At 38.8% G+C, this 21,939-nt stretch overlaps 1 protein-coding gene across 1 annotated transcript in view; it reads left to right on the top strand.

Moving 5' to 3' along the window:
- Window positions 1–21,939, top strand: part of enpp1 (ectonucleotide pyrophosphatase/phosphodiesterase 1) — a 39,283-nt gene that overhangs the window by 13,033 nt on the left and 4,311 nt on the right. Inside the window, exons 4-21 of the mRNA XM_079255020.1 lie at window positions 155–252; window positions 336–415; window positions 2,605–2,724; window positions 3,593–3,702; window positions 3,786–3,851; window positions 3,938–4,010; window positions 6,525–6,633; window positions 7,488–7,619; window positions 7,721–7,752; window positions 7,891–8,018; window positions 11,115–11,184; window positions 12,013–12,100; window positions 13,609–13,793; window positions 15,301–15,340; window positions 16,008–16,168; window positions 18,290–18,425; window positions 19,141–19,215; window positions 20,660–20,792. Coding sequence (XP_079111146.1) covers window positions 155–252; window positions 336–415; window positions 2,605–2,724; window positions 3,593–3,702; window positions 3,786–3,851; window positions 3,938–4,010; window positions 6,525–6,633; window positions 7,488–7,619; window positions 7,721–7,752; window positions 7,891–8,018; window positions 11,115–11,184; window positions 12,013–12,100; window positions 13,609–13,793; window positions 15,301–15,340; window positions 16,008–16,168; window positions 18,290–18,425; window positions 19,141–19,215; window positions 20,660–20,792 — 1,836 coding nt within the window. The remainder of the gene's footprint in view (window positions 1–154; window positions 253–335; window positions 416–2,604; window positions 2,725–3,592; window positions 3,703–3,785; window positions 3,852–3,937; window positions 4,011–6,524; window positions 6,634–7,487; window positions 7,620–7,720; window positions 7,753–7,890; window positions 8,019–11,114; window positions 11,185–12,012; window positions 12,101–13,608; window positions 13,794–15,300; window positions 15,341–16,007; window positions 16,169–18,289; window positions 18,426–19,140; window positions 19,216–20,659; window positions 20,793–21,939) is intronic.

The following is a 21,939-nucleotide window of genomic DNA, read 5'->3' on the forward strand; positions in this document are numbered from 1 at the left end:
CAGATCTGCATTAATTAAGATGTCTTTATTTTCTGTGTAAATATTTTTGTTTTGCTATAAGATGAATTGTTGCATGATTTCGCTGAAAGATTATTTCTCTTTCATTTCCAAAACCTTTCAAGAAATTCCATTAATCATGCCTTTTCCGGTCCAGTTTTTCCAAGTCTCCTCTAATCTTGGTGTCCTTGGATGGTTTCCGGGCGGAGTATCTGAAAGATCATAAGAGTCACTTGCCTATCATCAACAAGTTACGTAAGTTACTGATACAGTTGACTCCTCAGGCTTTCAATGTTTCATTTCACATTCCTACGTGACTGAACAATACTGTGTTGCAGGAAACGCTGGAACAACAGCACCATACATCAGGCCCGTTTATCCCACTAAGACCTTTCCCAACCACTACAGTATTGTGACTGTAAGTCTTCCCAGTCAGACACACAAGCTTCATGCATTTAATTTGAGATTACTGGATGAATTTTTTTTTTTGCAAATTTGATGAAATACTGTCAAATGTAAATGAATAAAAATATAACAAAATGCAATGACTTTGGGTTAAAAAACAAATTAGGCCAGTAAAAGTAAATGTTATTAAACTTGTGAAACTATTTTGCAAATCAGTTGCTCAAATCCTAACAGGTAATGTTACATAAGAGCACTTTATAAAGGCAGAGTCTGTTAAAGGAAAGCTCAGCAGTTTTGGAAAACTGAAAAACCTCTGTGGACCAATTCCAGAAAAATGTTCCTGATGGGAAAAAGGTGGATTGTACAAACACTGGAGCAGCAGGTCAAAGACGTTCAGGATTACCTAACTGTGACTACTCTGAAAGAGTAAACCTGAGATAAAGACAGCAAAAATCCTGATAGATTAAGGAACTGAATCGAAGCCAAAACAACAAAAATCTCCTGCCTAAAGGAAAACCTAAAGCCCATATACTGAAGAAGAAGCAGGAGGAAACTTAACTGAATATGCAACGAATAGACTGAGATAAAACAAGACTAAAAACAGAAATCTAACAAGAAATCAACCGAAAACAAAACCAATGCATTGAATCCAATAGTGCTGAGTCACTGGAGGCCATTGGTGATGTGGAAAAAAAACAAAATCTGATGGATGATCTGCGATCATTTCCTATGGGAACAACCCGCCATTTACAGTATAATTTGTATTGTTTCCATTTCCAATTCCCTGTAGAATTAGTCAAGTATTGTTCATTTTATTGATCTCATTAATGTTTCTGATGTCTGTAGTCTACTGCAGATACATCATCTGCAGACATGTTTGGACTGGAAGGTACGCCAGTTCAAACATGTAAAGGTAAAACCGAAATCTACCACCTGAACTTTGTTTGATGAAAAGAAGCAGTAAAATATGCAATACCATAAAGTTAAGAGGATCATGAATCACCTCTGTGTGGAAGGGACACATCCATCCATCCATCCATCCATCCATGCATCCATCCAAAACCATGAAACCATCTCCGATGAAAATCATTGCATAGGCTCAGGTGCATTTTCAGAAACCGTTGTTCATGTACACAACTCACTGTTGAAATTCCAAAAATTTCTTTTGGAAATCATGAAAGATGTGCCCTAAAACCTTGTTATTTGTCAGCTAAAAAAGCTGCATCTCTGATGGCATAGAGGAGCATCAGTGCTTATAGAACTGACGACGTGCACATCTGGAAAAGCACAATGAACTCTAAGTTGTTTTTTTTTTTCCCCCACAGACAACACCTTTCATATTTCAACAGTATAAAGCTAAACCACATGCTGCAGCTGATGTTGCAGAACAGCTTTGTTGTAGGAAAGTCCAGGAGATGGAACGGCCTGCCTGCCGTCATCATTCCATTTTGTTTGTAATGTTTACTCATTCTGCTGAATCTGGTTTACAGAAACGACCCAGTATGTAAGAAAAGTCAAAGGTTTTTTAAAAGAAATTTATTGAATGTTTTAATATTCCATTTTGTTTGAATTTTATTTTATTTAAACATGAATAATCCTTTAAATTAAGTCTTAAATATGCAGAAAGTAAATCTTTCTTTGGTGATTATCCTACAAAAATCATTGGTCCACTTGTCCCACCTCCCATTTTTGCAGAGGTAAAGTTAAACTATCAAAGTACATAATGCTTAAAAAGAACATCATTGATTGTAATATATTAAAAAAAAAAGAAGAGCCAAGCAACATTGAATGATATGTGTAAAATTTTGTGCACAATGAAAAGTAGTGAAACGAGAGCATAAAATAGTGGAACATCTGATGCGAAAGTAACTTTGGATTTGGAGGGCTTATCCGAAGTTTAAATCAAAGTTTCAAGTTTCTCCCTGCAATTCACTCAGTATTTCTCAACAGCAGAAAGGTTTTGGACTTTTGAGGCCTAATTGTTTACATATGAAAGGAAAAAAAAGCAAAACGCTGAACTGAGGGCCTTATTCCACCTCTGTTGGTTGAAAACAGACTGTAATTAAAATAAACTGCTGTGGTTCCCAGCAGCATTTAGGTTGGAAAGATAAGAGAGAGGAGGCGATCACATGAAGTCCCTGCTGCTACGGTATTAAAGTAGCTCACTGTGATTGTGTTTATTTTTTCCCCTAACTCCTACAGGGTCTTTATCCTGAGTCTCATGGGATCGTGGACAACAAGATGTATGATGTGACCACCAACACTTTTTTCAGCTTGAAAACTGAGGAGAAAGTCAACCCAAAGTGGTACCAAGGAGAACCAGTAAGTGGGCCTGTTGGGTTTTTTTTTTTCCCCCGCCCTCATGTAAATATTAGTTTTGTCAAGGTAAAAACTTGTATATAATAAAATGAGAAGAAGAAGAAGCCACATAAAGGAAATTTGTCAAGCCCACAAACTAGCAGTTAAGCAGCACTTTTGTCACATTTCCTTCACGCATCCGAGAGTGTCAGCCACTGTCTTACGAAAGTTTAACCACCGTGATTTATGGAAAACCTAACATGCTGCAGAAGAAGACGCGTGTCTTGTGTAAGAATTGTGAAGCATTTCGCTCAGGTCATGCTGTAATTTGCTTTCCCAGTTATGAGCTTCTTGATATAATTATGGATTCGGCTCGTGCTAAATGACAGCTTGTGGGGGCTGCAAGTTGTGCTTGCCTATATGCTTTGTGGTTTCCATTTGAAACAGGGGAGGCCTCTTAAATCACATTCCACTACTGCGTGACAAGCTGCTCCTCTTGAACGTCCACCACACAGCAGCCAGAAGACTTTCCAAGAAGGAAAGGAGGGACGGATGACCCCTGTTGAGCTGTTTACTGTGCAGGGAAAAAAAAAAAATCTTCTGTAATGACTTTAAAAGCAATACGACTAAGTGCATCTGCTGGAACATGTTTATGTCCCTGCTGCATAAATGGAACACTCCAACCTGCAGACTGGTCTAATAGATATTGATTTAGACTAAAGCAGGATGTGTTATTTCCATCACACTTGACCCAGCTGTGAGGGATTACACTATACTAATGGACTAAACATTGTTGCTGTCATTCTACAACAGTTTATTCTGGGTTTAGCAGGAAACTAAACCACATTACTCTTCTGCCATTCCTTTTCCTTACCGTTTCCTTTCTCCTCAGGTCTGGATCACCGCCATGCATCAAAAACTCAAAACAGGAACTTTCTTCTGGCCAGGCTCCGACGTGGCCATCAATGGCACCTTCCCAAATTTCTACAAGCTATATGATAAGTGAGAGCAATGCCAGTTTGCTTTGTAAATTTTTAAGTTAAACTCTGAAGCCTTCATAAATCTTATGCCTGCTTTATGCGCAGGAGTGTCTCATTTGAGAAAAGAGTGTCAACAGTGCTCGAGTGGCTCAGTTTACCTGAGGGAGAAAGGTACGACCTTTTTATTATGATCCTTTTTAAACAGGTTTTAAGAAATTATGAAAATCACACTCAACATCTCTGTTTTTTGGGTTTAGGCCTGACTTTTACACCTTGTATATGGATGAACCGGACTCCACGGGACATCGTTATGGCCCAGGAAGTAGACAGGTCAGTTACAGACTAAATCTGTAATTAGTAGCAGGTTTGTTTTTAACCAAAAGAACTACTGCATGTACATTATACACTTGGTGAGGAAATACAGCTAATGTCTTTTCTCTTTTAAATCCAGTCACATAGCTTTACATTTTTCTGTTCTCTTCAACTTTTTGACACTACCGAGATGTTGAGATTTTGTTTTTGCTTTTATATTCACCTCATGTTACCACCCCAACGTGAGACTAAATCACTAGCCAGACTCTTCCTCTGTTGTGCCACAATGGTGGAATGATCTCCTAAACTGTCCGCTCTGCAGAGTCCTTGTCTACTTTTAAGAGCAAGCTGAAGACTCAGCTCTTCAAGGAGCACTTCAACACTTAGTATAGCTATATTTATTGGAAAGTTGGAGAACTTAGCCCAGTTCTTTGCAACAAACTTTATGGTATTAATTCTTTGTATTATAACATTGGTGATATTATGGGGTGGTAAGGGAGTAAACAAAAAAAAAAAAAAAGAAGCCTGTAGCACTTCATGGAAGGACCTGCGTCCAAGTGGACAGTCTACTAGCACCTTCCTACGATGTCCTCTGCTGTTTGATTTCATTCTTGTGTTATTCTCACTCATATGTACAGTAAGTCGCTTTGGATAGAAGCATCTGCTAAATGACTGTAGAATAGAATATTTTAGGTTGTTATATTTGTGTGATTTTAACCACCACCAAGTGGAAGGCAGAGGTTATGTTTTTACCAGCAACCATCTGTCTGTCTGTAGTTTACACATCTTTACACAAAAACTACTGGACAGATGTTTTTTTCCCCTGTAAACACGTCTTGGTCTAACTTAGACTCCATTAAATTTTGTGAGCACAAAAGGAGATGTGGTGTGATGGATCATCATGTGGTTTTAGGAATGTTCACCAGATAAGGCCAATTGCATTATAGTATAGTATATATGCATGTAGCCCAGGGTGCTTGGCCAAGAAATACAAAAGAAGTTCCCAAAAGGTTTTATACAAGATTTCAAGGTTACCCGGAAACATTTTTAATACAACCATCCAGAACAGGAAGGAAGAAGAGGAGGATCTTTGGCATTTATAATCACTGCTAGAGAACAAATTAAGATATAAACATGCAACAAACACCACAATACTGCCAAGATACTGTGGCTTCATCATCAATGGATCTAGGAATCTAACAGTGTTTACAGAATAAATGAATGTTGGACTGTAACAGAGAAAAATCACAGTTTGGGTGGAAATAAGCTGCTTGGCGGAAGTCAGCATTCTGACTACTGTTCTATTTTCTTAAAGCTTCGCTTAATTTTCTTTAACATTCCTTGTATATTCTGCACAGCACTTTGATCCACCGTGGTTGTAGAAAGCGTTTTATAAATAAAATTTTATTGCATTGGATTTAAGATGCAGAAAATAACATTTTTGAACATGTTTTTCCTTAAATTTAAAGTATTAACAGATTATTTAGATAAATGACAGTTTATAGCCATATTTATAATCAGTCTAAAAGTGAATATCTGGTTTAAATTCATCTGCATTTAAGTATTTAAGTTTTATTTAGTTTTAATTCAGGTTTTTTTTTCCCATGCTTCTATCTTGAAATAAAGAGTTCAAACTATAGCCAAGCATTTTAGAGTAAATTTTGGCTCATTATATTTGGTAATCACATGTAATTTTGCTGTTAAGTGTTGTGACTGAATTATTACACTTTATTGTTCTAATTAACCTATGATACACAGTTTAGTTTTATTTTGGATATCAAAACAAAGAGCTCCATGTATACTGACAGCCTCACAGCAAGAAGTTTAGTGGCTTGAGCCATTAATGTAGTGGGGGGGGGTGCTCCAACAGGGTCCCTTTTGTGTAGTTGTGAATGTTCTCATGTATGTGTAACTGGGTTACTTAGGTTAACTGGGCCCTCTTAATTCTCCCCAGCAGTGAGTGTGACCATGATTGGTTGTCTCACCGTGTTAGCCTCACGTTAAACTGGCAACCTGTCCAGATGCTGGGATGGACTCCAGCTCTCCTGCAAACCCTGAACTGCAATAAACAGTATAGAAAATAAAATTAAAAACATAGAAAGTAATCTGAAGGCACCAGTTAGGATCCAATTATTTACATCAGAGTCAAGCTACAACAAGAGCAGCCAGAGACCAGTTTATTTATACACAACAGCTTTACAGCGCAGACGTATTCATATGAGAGTCATATAGATGTTGACCTTTGTTCCTCTAAACTATGTGTGTGTGCATGGAATTATACTAAGATGTAGGGTAGATGGAGTGTGATGCTGAGGTGCGAGACATCTGTCGAAGATGCAAGCATAAAGTCATAAAACGAGGTGTCAAAGAATATGCAAATGAGTGCGCTCTGGCCAAACTTATTATGATAACTATAAGACTAAATATGGTAAAAAAAATTTTTTTTAAAAAAGACTGCATGGCAGAACAGCGGTGTTTGGGAACATGATTTTTCTGCCAATATAAGATGTTAAACTGCTATTTTTCTTTCAGGTGGTTGAGGCTTTGAGAAATGTTGACAGAATTCTGGGCAAGCTGATGGATGGCCTTACAACAAAAAACCTGCACAAGTGTGTCAACATAATTATCGTATCTGACCATGGTGAGATAACAGCACAGTGTTCACACAGCTGGGCAACAGCGTACAGAGCATGGACTCACAGTCCTATTACAATAAGGTTAAATGTAAAATAGAAACATTGCATCACAAACCTATTTCCTGAATTATATTTCTTCCACTTTTGTGCTTTTCCAACATAAATCTCGATTTAATTTGCATTACTTAAACCTTGGCATGGCGTTATTGTTTAATATATTTCAGTAGTTTAGTTTTCTATATTTTACTAAAATGAGTTCTGCCACCTGTTGTAGGAACTGCGGGCCTGTGTCAGTAATTAAAAATAAACCTGAAATGTGACAGTTTAGTGAGAAAATCTGCTCTCAGTTGCACAGAAGGAAGTGTTTTATTTATTTATTTATTTATTTTAACTGGATATCTGGGGACCATATGTTTTGCCTTGTAATTATATTAAAGATCTATGTGTTGCAGTAAATGTGGGCCAGGGAGATACCCAGTCGCCCTCATCAAAGACACAATTTCCAAGAGAAGATTTGAAGTTTAACATACTGTAGTAGTTATTAGTCTGCAGTCAAAGTAGAGCAACACAAGAACCAAAACTTGGTGGGGTTCACACGTCACACCCAAAACACTGTCAACAGATGTCACACTGCAAATGTAAGTGTGCAAATCATATTCCGGAAATCTTCAAGGGTCATGCAGAAGCATTAAGATTAAACATCAGTCTGAGATAAAATGTAAAACCTGAGGTTTCGCACACTTGTTGCATCATGAGTGTAACGGAAGAAATATCTGCTTAGAAGCCTCAATATATTTTCCCACATTATTACAAACTGTTTGCTGTCCTGCGGAGAAGTGATTATTTTTGTCTTCAACAGGCATGGAGGAGGCTTCATGCGAAAGGGCGCTGTTTGTGTCAAGTTACCAGCAACACACATCTGACTTTACCATCATCCAAGGCCCAGCTGCTCGCATCAGACCCGCACGCCTCCCAGAGGATTACTTCTCCTGTAGGTTCCAGTCTCCACCACCCTCCGTCCTTTCCTCAGAACTTCACCGCTGTGCGTTTGCTTGAAGTCAGGCTGACCTTGTTCTTTGTGTCTCTCCTCAGTTGACTATGAAGGTCTAGTGAAGAACCTGTCGGTATGCGAAATATTCCAAGTCTGCCTTTTGTATTGACAAGAAGAATGAGAAAATTATCTGCTTGCATGGCTTCTTGACAAACAATCCCCTTTTCCCTCTGCTGTGTGTTGATCGTCCTCGTCTGTGTCTGTTCTGAAGTGCAGGACTCCTGCCCAGCCAATGACGCCGTACTTAAAGGAAAACCTCCCCAAGAGGATGCACTTTGCAAACAACAAGCGCATAGAAAGAGGCCACCTTTATATGAAGGCAGGCTGGCAGGCAGCACTGTAAGTCCCTCATCTGTCCTCTTTATTTTACATTTTCCTTTCACATTAATTCAGTTTCTTTCCATGTTTGCATGGGTAGATCCAGAAAAGGAAAAGCCATATTAACCCTTCCTCCACATATGTCAAAACTCTACCATATAGAACAATATCAAACATAAGCCTATAAACTATGTTTCAGAAATTCACCGTCTGACAGTCTGTTGTATTTTCAGAAGGCGGACAACTTAAATTTATCTAGACTAAGTTGATTCAGGTAATTATTAAAAAAAAAAAACTATTTTCAAAAGTTACTTAATCATTTTCTACCCATGACATTATGATGGAAACGAATCCGACTTACTGCCGGCAATGCGGACCAAGCTATGACACCTGTCAGACGGGACAGTCAGGCTCATACAAGGGGGTTCCGGTACCCCATACTCCCAAAGTACCCCCCACAGGAGTCCCCGGGGAACACGGTCGAATGCCTTCTCCAAATCCACAAAGCATATGTTAACCGGTTGGGCAAACTCCCATGCCTCCTCCAGGACCCCAAAGAGGGTATAGAGCTGGTCCACTGTTCTACGATCAGGCCGAAAACTCCACTCTTTCAGCTTCACGGCATCCCTCACTGCTGGTGTCCACCAACGAGTTCTGGGATTACCGCCACGACAGTCACCAACAACCTTTCGGCCACAACTCTGGCTGGCCACCTCAACAATAGAGGCATGGAACACAGCCCACTCAGACTCAATGTCCCCCGCCTCATTCAGGACATGGTTGAATCTCTGTTGAAGGTGGGAGTTGAAGCTCACTCTGATGGGGGCCAGACATTCCTAGAAGACCCTCACAATACATTTTGGGCCTGCCAGATCTGACTGGCTTCCACCCACACCACCTGGCTGGGATGGGATTTAGCACCTCCAAATCTGAGACCATGGTCCTCAGCCGGAATAGGGTGGATTGTCCTCTCCGGGTCTGGAGTGAGGTCCTGCCTCAAGTGGAGGAGTTAAAATATCTCAGGGTCTTGTTCACGAGTGAGGGAAGGATGGAGCGCGAGATCGACAGGCGGATCGGTGCGGCGTCTGCAGTTATGCGGACTCTGCGCCGGTCTGTCGTGGTGAAGAAGGAGCTGAGCCAGAAGGCAAAGCTCTCGATTTACCCGTTGATCTACGTTCCTACCCTCACCTCTGGTCACATGCTGTGGGTCATGACCGAAAGAACGAGATCTCGTATACAGTCGGCTGAAATGAGTTTCCTCTGCAGGGTGGCCGGGCTCACCCTTAGAGATAGGGTGAGGAGCTCGGTCATCCGGGCTCAGAGTAGAGCTGCTGCTCCTCCGCATCAAGAGGAGCCAGTTGAGGTGGCTCGGGCATCTGGTCAGGATGCCTCCTGGACGTCTCCCTGTTGAGGTATTCTGGGCTCATTCTTCTGGGAGGAGACCCCCCGGGGAGAGTCCTGGTTCTTCCCCCCCCCCATTCATGTTCAGTCATGAACAAGTTACAATAAGCACATGTTTAAAATATGAACTTTAAATAAAAGAAACCGTCTGGTTCTTAATGGAAGGTTATATTATAATATATATATATATATAATCAGATTTACTGGTCATTAAATGACTTAAGGGCCCTGTGATGGACTGGTGACCTGTCCGGGGTCTCTCGCCCAGTGATTGTCTTGACAAGTTTTAGGTTCCCCAAGACCCTTTATTGGACTAAGCAGTTCAGACAATGAATGGATGAATGAATGAAAGCTTGGACAGCACCTCCCAACAAGCTGTTGAGCAGTCATTTGATTCAAGACAGATGTGTTGGATGGAGGGAAATATCTAATGTGCCAGACAGTGGCCTTCAAGGACTTTATTATCTCCACTAAGGAGGTGGTGGAGGTTGCTGCCATCTGTCTGTCTCTTAGCAACGTCATGCAAAAAATACTGGAGGGATTTTTATGACTTTCTTTCTAAGAATGGGTGGTGGTCATGCAACAAACACCACAGTATAGCCAAGACACTTGATTCATTATCGATGTATCTAGGAATCGAAGTGCATGCATGTAAAATGAATGTAGAAATAGAAGAGGGTAGAAATCACAATATGGATGGAAATCAGCTGCTGGGTGGAGGCCAGTGCCCTCCAAGTGCTTTTTACTTTAGTCATTTCTCATCGCCTCATCCTGAACATTTTAACATGCTGTCGAGTCTGAGAGGGGTGGTGTTTGCATGCCTCCAAAGCATCGCATGATTTGACCTTGTGATAGACTTTATAGGTATCTTTTCTGCAGAAATTTGCATTTATCTCAAATGTTTTTAAATGATGATTCTCATTATATTATGATGAACTCCAAATTGCTTAGATATAAGGTGATAGCTCCTTCCCAGACTGATGGCCAGTTGTTTCTTCATCACTGACTCTAAAGTCAGCAAAATGCTTTTTATAAAGGTGCTCGCACCTGTTGATGATCAGTTAATCAGTTGGATTTGATTAGCAGCACCTGTCTGCACCTGACTGCTCCTTGCTAGCAGTCAGGGTGAATTAGTGCCAAAATATTGATGTCTACCTCAATGTCAAGATAAATACTGACAAGACTGTTTACATAACACGAGTAACATGATAAATAGCAGCTGTGCTTTCAATAAATTTCTATTTACATACACAAGGAACTGGAAGATTAACATTACACTGTGTTTTGCCCAGACAGCAGAACTTTAATCCCAACTCTTAAGAAGTTAAGACATTTGATGTGAAATCGCTGAAGGTGTCATGGAAACAAAGTTCAAACAGACAAAGGTTGAAGTATTTACAGTAATTAGTGATAGCAATTATGTATAATGAATAAAGCATGTCAGAGAGGAGCTGTGCAAATCTTTTGATGGGTACCAACCATGTAATCGTGGAAAATTGCTTCAGGCTGGAGAAATAAATCCAGTGAGTTGACACACAACAAACTGTACCCTGTAATATGACTCCGGTTAAAGGGAGGAGGCGCTACTTCAAAATAAGACCAAAAACTAGCCTTAACATCTATCTGAGTATTTAGTGCTGCTTATTACATGCTATTTTCTCTGCTGTCTGACGTGTTTTTTTCTCAAAAGAAAACATTTGTATTGTGTTTCTTCAGGAGCCGAGCGCAAGTAAAGTATTGTACTGGTGGATTCCACGGCTCAGATAACGTCTTCACCAACATGCAGGTCAGAGGAAGGATGTGTGTGTTTTTCTTAGTGAAGATCAACTTGTATTTACTGTATCAAAGGTTTATCAGTAAAACAGTAAAACTCTGGTTTATAACATTGATAAATAGACAAATCAGAGAGAAGCAGAAACACATGATCCAAACAGAAACTCAGTCACTGTGAAAATGTCCTGAACTGCAGTGATTAAAGTTGTTATGGGAATTTTCTCTTCGCCTACATTCACTTAGACTCATGCAATCTTAGTCTTAGTCATCGCTGTGTCGTGTGTCTGGGTTTGTTTCCGGACACGGTTTACACTCAAATTAGACCTATACTATAATTAGCTGACTGGGCTGCTGAGTTGTCTATAAACAGGGACAGTCAAAGTGGGCTTGACTGTTTACACACCTACAAATATCTCAGAAAAAATAGCAAACAGAAAAATCTGTCTAGAATAAAAAATAAAAAAATAAAAACTGTAGCATTTATTATATGATGGTATGGCATATTCCACATTTTCTTGATTAAAATTGGTTTAAATTATATTTACATATAATCTTTTCCAATCTTTATATGCATAATTAGACATGCATATGCTGTAAGATATGTGCCATTTTTCTGTGATTGGAAGATGTTATTATCCTTGTTCTTATGCATAAATAATGATCTTAACATACAATGAATTAAACTTATTCTATGCATCAATCCCTTGATGGTCAAGGGATTTTTCACCACAAAGATGGAATTATGTAAAACTAAAGTTCCCTAACAGCATTTGTATTTGACATGTCTGGAAAGAAATGAATAAAATTCTTCTCCTTTTCTGGGGTTTTTTTTTTTGTTAAGGCAATCTTCATTGGCTACGGAGCTGCATTCAAAGAGGAAACTGTTGTATCTCCATTTGAAAACATTGAAATATATAACCTCGTGTGTGGTAAGCCATTATATTCACTTCACCTCATCCTCCTGTATCTCCAATCTAACGTTTTCATGATTCAATATTCTTTTGATGTTGAATAAAACAGGGTGAAACCGTTTGTTTTCCTTCAAGCCAACGTACAGTCATGTGCAACAGAAAGCACACCTCATTACAAGTCTGCGGTTTTATGATAAATAATCATACTAGGTTGTAAAAACTAGACCTCAGATGATCAACAACACATGGCATATTATACCCTGACATATTAGACAAAAATTAAACAAAAAGTAAAACCGTTTGTGAAAACTGCTTTACAGTCATGATTTAGTGTTTCATACTTTTAACTCTTCATACTTTAACGTAAGAATTTCACCGGACAGGGAAACCTGCTTCCTTGCTGTGCATTTGACAGTAAAAACTTTGAATCTTTTATGCTATCCATTTTCAGTCTTTGACATGGTTGTTGAGGAATTTTGGCCCGCTCTTCTTCACAGTGTTCTGCTCGCAGCCATTCTTATGCAGCTCTCCATTTCTTGACGTTTGTAATGAGGTGTTTTATACAGAAATGCTGTGTTTGGTTTTCACCAAACACGTGCATCATGGCCAACTAGCTCTACTTTGATCTTTTTTAGAAAGAACTGTTATTCTCCTGGCAACTTCTCTAAACAAGTCAGTCCTTGCTTTTTTTTCTTATTTCTCTCTCATATGAGCTTTTATCCACAGTTTTCTACCGACAGTATACGCTGAACATGAGGCTTTTTCAGTTCATCACCACAGATAAACACAGTCCACCTGCAAAACACAGAACAATTGTTTCACCAAATTTTAACTTCTTTTTTTCTCTCTATGAACTTTGATGGCTTGATTGTTCATTCCAGTTATGAACGACAGGAAACAGATGTGTTTCTCTGAATTTCAGTTCACTGTTATGTATCCAAAGATGAACAGAAAGGATAAATTTTAGGCGACCACACCAACCACGAAATGGAGGGAAAAAAAACAAGACTTTGCATGAGCAGCTGCATGAAATGGCAGGTTTAGTACAATACACTGTAAACCCCCAGTTTTTTTAGATGCAGTCAGAATGGAAGCACACAATGCATATGAAATTGCACCAAAAAGAAAGAAAAGAGAAGAAAAACATCTGGCAATCAAGCCGATTCCACGTTTACAACAAGCTGATCAAACTTTTTGCACTTTAGATGATTCATTTAGGAAGTGTTGTTTAATTATATGGACTCTATCTTTGATGCTGTTTTCATACATTTACTCATAGCAGGTCATTTTCTAAAATTAATAATAAATTTTTAAGTTTGTAGTAGATGTTTAATTGGTTTTGTAGACCAGATGGGTGTTTTATCCTTGTGTTTAGCACAGTTTTCGACATGATGAGTGGTTTTAAATGTCAGTTATAACAATTTAGGCTGTAAAGGTGCTCGTCCACATTCTGGTCTGCATACTGGGAGGGCTCCTTGTCATTCTAGTACAGCATGTGACGTCTTCGTTTCTCTTTTGTCCACCAGATCTGCTTGGTATTCGTCCAGCTCCAAACAATGGGACACACGGCAGTCTTAACCATCTCCTGAAGCACCCCATCCACCATCCTGTGCACCCAGCTCAGCTCTCCTATGACACCCCATGTGACACCACTGACCCCATCCCGGCTGACAACCTGCAATGCAACTGTTCATCCCAAATCACGGCTATGGTATGTTCTAACCAGGTTGTGTTTTGCCTGTTCAGATTCCAAGGTCAGCTGCAGAAGGCAGCTAGTGGTACATCTCGGTCTGTCTCTGATGGGAAACAGAGGGGTTTCACTGATACTGGACATCGTCAGATTTAACCAATAAAGACCAAGCCCATTAAAAAATTATTATAATTTATTTATTATTTATTATTTATTTTTATTTATTAGTTATTATAATTAAGCAAAATAAGATTGTCTTGATCTGACAAGGGGCAATAGGGGGGCAAAACAACCACGCGTAATAACGACCGACGGAAGTGTCATGTTAAGCCAAACAGAGCAGACTTGGTTAAAGAGGTTCTATAATGCTATTTCTACTTTTATGAGCTTTCTACAGTGTTATAGTGTTGAATACTCATCAGACATATGAGCGGCAATGTTTTTTTTTTACCACCAAAATGCATGTTTGAGTTTTCCTGTACTCTCAACGTTTGGTTTCCATGACGTCGGAAAAATTTGGTTTTAGAGAGTTTTTCTACTTGAAATTTTAGTGACTTGGGGAGGGACTCCATGATTGGTCATCTCGAGGTTGTGCACGTTAACGAGAAGAAAGCCACACCCCCCTTCACTGATCAGTATAACTACTCCTAGCAGTTGACCAATCAGACGCAGCCCGCAGGCAGGACATGGGCGTAGCTTTCTCTGTTCACTTGATTCTGGCAGATACTGATCTGAGAGGAACAATACAAAATGAATGAAGCGGTTTGTGAAAAGTGTTTGATTATTTCTTGCCCTTCTGGACTTGCACATTTAAATAAATTTGACTGAAATGTGCATAATTGAGCCACTTTAAGCGTGAACACCTCAAGTCACACACACAAACCATCAACAGACACATGCAGCAACAGTGAGCTCAGAGATGACAAAGGGAAAGTTTTTAAACTTAGTTTTCGCTCGCTAAGATAAAAGACAAGAACACTGTGTGAATTGTTCCATGAAGTGCTTCTCTGTGTCGACGGAAGTGCTTCTCTTGTAACAAAGGACACAAAGCCATGACTGGCAAGTAGCCTCAGTACTTACTGGATAAGTACTGGAGTCATCTGCTCTGTTATTTATTCTACTAAGTTTCCTTTTCATTAATTGTCAGATATAATGTTTAGCTTTATTATAAATAATTGAACATGGAGTTGAATATAAAGTTACAGTAAAGAAAACACACCACAAAAAAATGTAAAAATATGTGGAGAAATAGTTACGCTCTCTAGTAACTAGTTGCTTTTATAATGCTGCGACTGCTAACTAACTGACATGCACAACACTGGTCACCATAGACATGTCACCAGTATGTGCATTTTGTATATTTTTTGGAGCATGCTTGTAAGACCACATAAATTTCCTTAAATCTTTCAGATTGACATCATATTTCAACAGATTAGTCTGAACAATATTTTCACAACGTTCTTACTCACCGCAACTAATTATCCAACAATTCAGCTTTTGGTTAAAACTGTGTTTATTTATCTTTCAGGAGACAGATATGAACAAACATCTCATAACAACTAATTTCAGTAAGTATGGTTTAAGTAAAGCTTTGCATTAACGGTGACTTTTTTATTTTTATTATTTTGATTTTTTTTTTTTTTTTAAGTCTCTGTTGTTTTTTAATCTTTATGTATTTTATCATTTTAGTGTATTTTCTGGTGTTCCTCATGAGGAACCCCCTGCGCCAGGTGTCATGTTGGCCATGGCTGCAGGGGCACCATTGGTCTTTTGACCAGTGCTCATGCTGGTGCCTATGCTGCTGTGGTATGCTCGACTCCTGGCACAGATGGTTCATGTGAACGTGTTTCCTTACTGGCCTCTTCTCTGCTCAGCAACATTTAACTAAGAAATGTTTTTTTTTTTTTGTGTGTGTGTGTATGTGTGTGTGTGTGTGTGTGTGTGTGTGTGTGTGTGTGTGTGTGTGTGTGTGTGTGTGTGTGTGTGTGTGTGTGTGTGTGTGTGTGTGTGTGTGTGTGTGTGTGTGTGTGTGTGTCTGTACATTTGAGTTCAAGGGAACGGCAGGGCTGATGGATTTTTCTTTGTTGTGCTTTTATAATGTGTAAAACACTTTGTGCTACCTTTTAATGTTAGAAAAGTGCTTTAAAAAATAAAGTTTTGACTTGATTTAATTTTATTTCATTTCATTTCATTTTTGGAGATAGTTTTCCATGACCCCTTGCAATATTTCTTTAGGTATGAAAGCCAGTTTGAGGCGCATCCACCAACCTTTTGGCATACCTGGAGTTGTCCAGCCAGACGTCTCCTTCTGTCTGCTGCACCACTCCGACTACATCAACGGATACAGCAAAGACCGCCTCATGCCCCTCTGGGTGTCGTACACTATCCAGCCTCTGGTGAGCTCGCTGCATGGAGCTGTCCCTCATCTCTAAACTTAGCCTGTTGAGTTGAGGTTGTCCCAGCTATATTTTCTCTGTGGTAATGGTTTGGCAGCTTATTGGAAATAGTTGTTTAGCATCTGAAACCCTCCTCTAAGAAGCTGTTACTCATCGTCTCTGTCCATGTTGGCTTAAGCACCTCTTGTCTTTCTCCCAATGTGGTTGAGCTTTGCTGTAAATCATGACCTCATACAGAGTGATGCATTCCAGGGTTGAGTTCACATTGTTGTTTTATCGAGTCTGAATGATAGAGCAAGTTAAGATGAGTAATCCAAATACAGCACAGGCTAAATACAGCCTGTTGTGTATTGTCTTAATTAATTCTTGCTTGATAGGATGGCTTCTCTCATATTTAATAAGTCAGTAATAGATGATAATTGCAAAGCAGAGAGGGAGGGGACAGGTCTGCAGGTTTAGCCCACTCAGTATTTTTCTACATGTAATTAGGTTTAAAACACTTCACTCAAAAAAGCAGAGAAGAAATTGAATTATTTTAATTTGAGAAAAAAAAACTCAGTTTTAACTCTTTTGTAGAGATGTCTGCTATCATTGGCCAATATCGACTTTAAAATGCAGTATTGGAAGTTATCAATATCATTTTTTACTTTTTTCATGCACAACATTTAAACAACATGCACATATTTTATATGGAACTCTGTAGATAAGCCTCCTCTTACTCAAAATGACCAAGTATAAGCAATGTCATGCATAGTTTCAGGTTATTTTTGTTTGTTTGGCGCAACTCGCTCCAAAAATATCAGCATTGGTTTATATTAGTTTCAGAAATTCAGAGTTGGTATAAAAAAAAAAAAGCCAGTCTCAAAAATCTCTGCTATTTTGTAAGTAAAATATTTAATTCAAACAGAAAAATGTAAAATAGTTTCCTTTTTTTTTCAACTAAATGTGATATGCCTCCTTCTCATCATCTCTGGAGCTGGGGATACCCGGTTTAGAGTGCATGTAAAAGTGTTTGCCATTATTGTCATTGTTTTAAGATACAATGAGTCGCTAGTGAAACCATCATTAGCGGTGATGGTTTCACTAAACCATCACTTGAGTGATATGAAACAAAAATAAATACCACAAATGTGAATTAGTCATAGAAAACTTTTCTTCATTGAGTATTTTATGCTTTTGAATATTGAAAATAAGTTTTGATCTTTGATCACTAAAGACTGTATTTCAGTTTTTAATAAAACACACTTTTACTTTGGTTCTTGTCAATACTGGACACATGTGATCAAAGACTTTGGCCATGTACACATGTAGCTGGGTTTCTGTAAAACTGAATACACCCCCACAAAAAAACTTGAGTTCGCACCACCTCATCTTTAAAAACAAAAATCTGTCCACTCCTGACTGCATAAGTACAGGACATACAGAAGGCATCTGTGCCGTTTCTGAGTGTAAACACTGGTCGCACATGAAATGTTGAGCCTTTTTTTAACAGGAAGTTACGTTTAAAAACCTAAAACCCCAGTAATGTATGTCCACATGCAGATGCACAAACAAGTAATGTATTTGTAAATCTTCACTTTTGTTGGAGGTTTTTGGAAGAATCGTTTTTAATGCTGTAAATCTGCGCTTTCCTGCGGACGACATGTCAAACTGTAGAAAAATATAATTTTGTGAGCTACCCTGCTACATGTGGACAAGGCCTCTGACAGTCTGGAATAAGCAGGTTTTTTTATGTGAAGTGCTGAATATTGAGCAAATGTCAACAGGAATTGAAATGTTTCATTTAAACTGAACCACAGTCCTGACTGTGGGATTTCGTCCCATTTCACACTTCTTTTTAATGAATGTTTTCCCCAAAACTGATTTCATCTGAAGTAGCCCTCAGTGTTACTATCTGACCTCATACTATAAACATAATTTCCTCTGTGACAGTGGGTTGCGTTGTTTTTTTTGTTTGGTTTTTTTTGGAGAGCTTGACAAACACAATCAGTGCAATGCCCCTGCTGACCCACATGCACTAGTAAAGCAAAGCCAAGCCAAGTGTTCTTACACAATACTCTGTGTTCTGGCATGCACTCCTGTGTTTCCCACTGTTCACCACTGACTGATCTCCTTCCTCAGACCAGAATGCGATCCTTGAATCCAGACTCAGAGGAGTGTGTTCGTGCGGATGTACGCGTCCCACCTTCTGCCAGCCAGCTGTGTTCGCACTACAGAAACAACCCCGTTCTGACCTATGGCCTGCTGCACCCCCCCTGTGAGTGTGTGTGTGTGTGTGTGCGTGACTGTTTATGCGTTCATTATGGGAGGTCGCATCTTGTCCTTCCCAGCCAGGCTTTAAATTTTAGTTCTTTTTCTAGTCAGTCAAAAGTTGCATGTTGTTTTGGCTGCAGGAAATGAAACAGTGAGTTAAACCTCTTCCGACAGCTGTGAAAGAGCAACCACAAAAAGTTCAATTTTGGAATATTTAACCTCGTTTGTTCCTCTTTCTGTGGTAGAAAGTCAGGGGAGACAGCAATTTGTGCAGTTATGTGAAAGTTTAATTAAAAAGATGATCAATTTTTCACTGACTGGAAACAAAGGAGTCATTTATGTGAATTTTAATCAAAAATATCAAACATTTCATGGCATTGGTGGTTTTTTTTATTATGAGGATTTTCAGTTTTAATGTCATCATAAATTGAGTATATGTGTGTTTAATAACAAGGACTGGATAATAACTGAAGAGATTGATCTATACAGAAAATCCAAATTATTCAGATTTTAGTTAACCATTTAATGCTCTATATGTTTTTTTTTTAGACTTCTTGCATTATAATATGGTAAAACTTTGTTTTAAACCGTGTTATGTAGTATGACACTTGTCTTCTTGGTGAATACATTTCAAAATAAAAATTTCATATATATATTAAATGCTACTGTATATATTCCCAGTTTTTTATTTATTAATTATTTGTTTGTTATCCCTATAGATCTGAATACCAGTGGTCCAGAATCAGACTCTCTTCTCACCAGCAACATGGTACCAATGTTCCCAGCATTTAGAAGTGAGTCACCTTTGCAAAAATTCTTTGTTTCTTTAAGTAAATGTGTAAAAGGCAAATGCACTGATATGCAAGGTGTATGTTTGAGGTGCATTTGCATACTGCATAAGTTCTTAGCGTTAGTAAAGCAATTTAATCATTTGGTTACCTATTGCTGTCATCATCCAGCAATACTTTCATTTTAATTTAAAGTTTAACTCTGTGAAGGACACAATATTCTTTTAGGCAAAGGTAACTTATTAAAGAATCAGCCCTCCCCCCCATCGGGCTGTAGACACTTTTTATGTCACAAAAAGATTAAATGTAAAGGTTAATGTACTATTTTAGCTCAGTCTTCACACATCGAGTCTTAAAAACAGCTGTTAGTTCTTTATTTGGTTTTAAAACTGTTTTTTCCTGAGTTGCAAAGAATTAATTTGTTCATTTGCTTTTTTGGTTTATTCTGTCACCAAGTTTTTGAAAGTAGAGCCTTAATATGTGGCTTTACATTAACTTATCTCCATTGATCCAAAAGTTCAGTAGTTTGCATTTAATGGAGACCTGAGCGATGATCAGATGACAAATGCTGCACTCTGATGGATCATTTTTCTAAATGCAGTGTCAGGCCGACATCTCACACTTAAAACACAAAGTAGTTTTTTTCTTTTTCTTTTTTTTCTTTTTTTAAATCACAGTGTTATGTAAAGAAGTGCAGAGCTGTCAGCCCATTTTGTTTTGTTAAAAAAAAGAGGACCTTATCACATTATATGATAGTTTAATGTGAATACGTGAAAATTTTTATTTCATAAAGTGGTTCATTTTATTGTAAGAAAATGAAACATATGTTATAAAGTGATATATTTAGTGGTGAAAATGTGGAATATGAACTGTATTAATCTTCTGTATTAAGAAATTGTGCGTGCAGAGAAATGTTGTAATTCACACTTATAGTTGAGACATGGAGAGACTCCATAATGGTGAAGCTTGGAAGACACTGATGATGGTGACATTTCCCTCTTAAACCAGACAGGACTATGTCTTCGTGTTTCCAACTTAATACTCTAATATATCTTGTACATCACTTTGATTTTAGCATTCAGAAGACAGCTTGCACACAGGCACACATTAACTAAAAGTGTTTTGTCACACACCATCTGACTGTGGGCCGGCAGGAGACGTACCGTATCCAGTAGAACTGTCTCACATTACTGCGTGCACAATAAATCAGAGCACAGCTACTAATCCTTGACAAAACGAGCTGAAATGTCTCTATTTGATTAGAACAATCTCCATAAAGAGTTCCAATATTTCTAGGTCACAGCAACATCTGTGTTTCATGCTCTAACAATAAAACCCACCATGTTAGAACAGGATGAGGTCACATTTGTGCACTTTGTGACAGCTTTTCCAGGTATTTGTTGTAATGCCCTGCTGAAGCATTAAACACTTTGTGTGTGTGTTTTCTCAGAGGTCTGGGACCATTTCCATAATTCTTTGCTTGTAAAGTATTCATATCAACTCAACGGAGTCAACATCATCAGTGGGCCGATATTTGATAAAGATTCTGATGGCCATGTTGACCCACTTGGAAAAGTCCAAGAGTAAGTCTGCGCCGAATATCTCTCGGCTTTTTTTATTTCTTCATGTCTGTTCGGCATTTAAGTAAGGAAGCGTAGAGCTGTCATCCTCATAAAAAAAAAGTTTGGGCCTTATCACATTATAACATGATAGTTTATTGTAAAAACGTGAAACATATCACATTATAACGTGGTATGTTTTATTGTAAAAACGTATAACCACTTGAACGCTGGAGGGATTACATCTCTCAGCTGGCCCGTGAGCACCTCGGGATCCCCCCCTCGCAGAGTTGGCGAATGTGGCTGGGGAGAGGGGCTTCCCTGCTTAGGCTGCTGCCCCCGCGATCAGAACCCCGATAAGCGGTAGAAGAGGGATGGATAGATGGCACTTGGATGCACCTAAGATGATGTTTGCATTCATAGCGATTCTCGCGCCGCTCAAGTTTCAATTAGAAATGATGCCACCTCATGGGAATTTTACTCATTTTTCCTTCTGTACAGACCCATGCCTTTTAAAACTGTCCTTAAACTACGCATATTTATTACAACGTGATTGACAGTGTTCCGAAGCACCATAATTTCACAATGTCTCAACCCAAGTATGAAGAAAAACTCTATCAAGTCCTGTAAACGAGCCATTTGTGATCTCCTATCCACCCCGCACACAATTTCCTCATCTAAAGTCGAAAATTACCAAGTTCACATTTTCAGATACATGTTTCACGTTTTTACAATAAACTATCACGTTCTAACGTGATACGTTTCACGTTTTTACAATAAAATTATCACGTTATAACGTAATAAGGCCCAAACTTTTTTTTATGAGGATGACAGCTCTACGCTGTGCTAATCACTGAAAATAATTAGTCATGCAGTGAAGTTCTCAAACCTTTAGCGGTAGCCTAGTGGTGGGTTTGGAAAACCAAGGTTCAGATCCTCGTAGTGTCAATAGAAGTGAACCACTGTGGGCCCTTCAGCAAGGCCCTTAACCCTCCACAACTGCTCCACAGGCACCGAAACAAGACAGCCCACTGCTTTTTAGTAACCCTAGCGATGAGTTGAACGCAGTACTGACTTTGCCCATGCTGAGATGAACAAAGGAAATTTAAAAAACAAAAACAAGTTTCTGAAGGACAGTGCGGTATAGTTGGGCTTAAAACATAACCACAGG

The sequence above is a fragment of the Telmatherina bonti genome (genome assembly GCF_933228915.1).
Source record: "Telmatherina bonti genome assembly, chromosome: 16".
In the NCBI taxonomy this organism is placed as follows: domain Eukaryota; kingdom Metazoa; phylum Chordata; class Actinopteri; order Atheriniformes; family Telmatherinidae; genus Telmatherina; species Telmatherina bonti.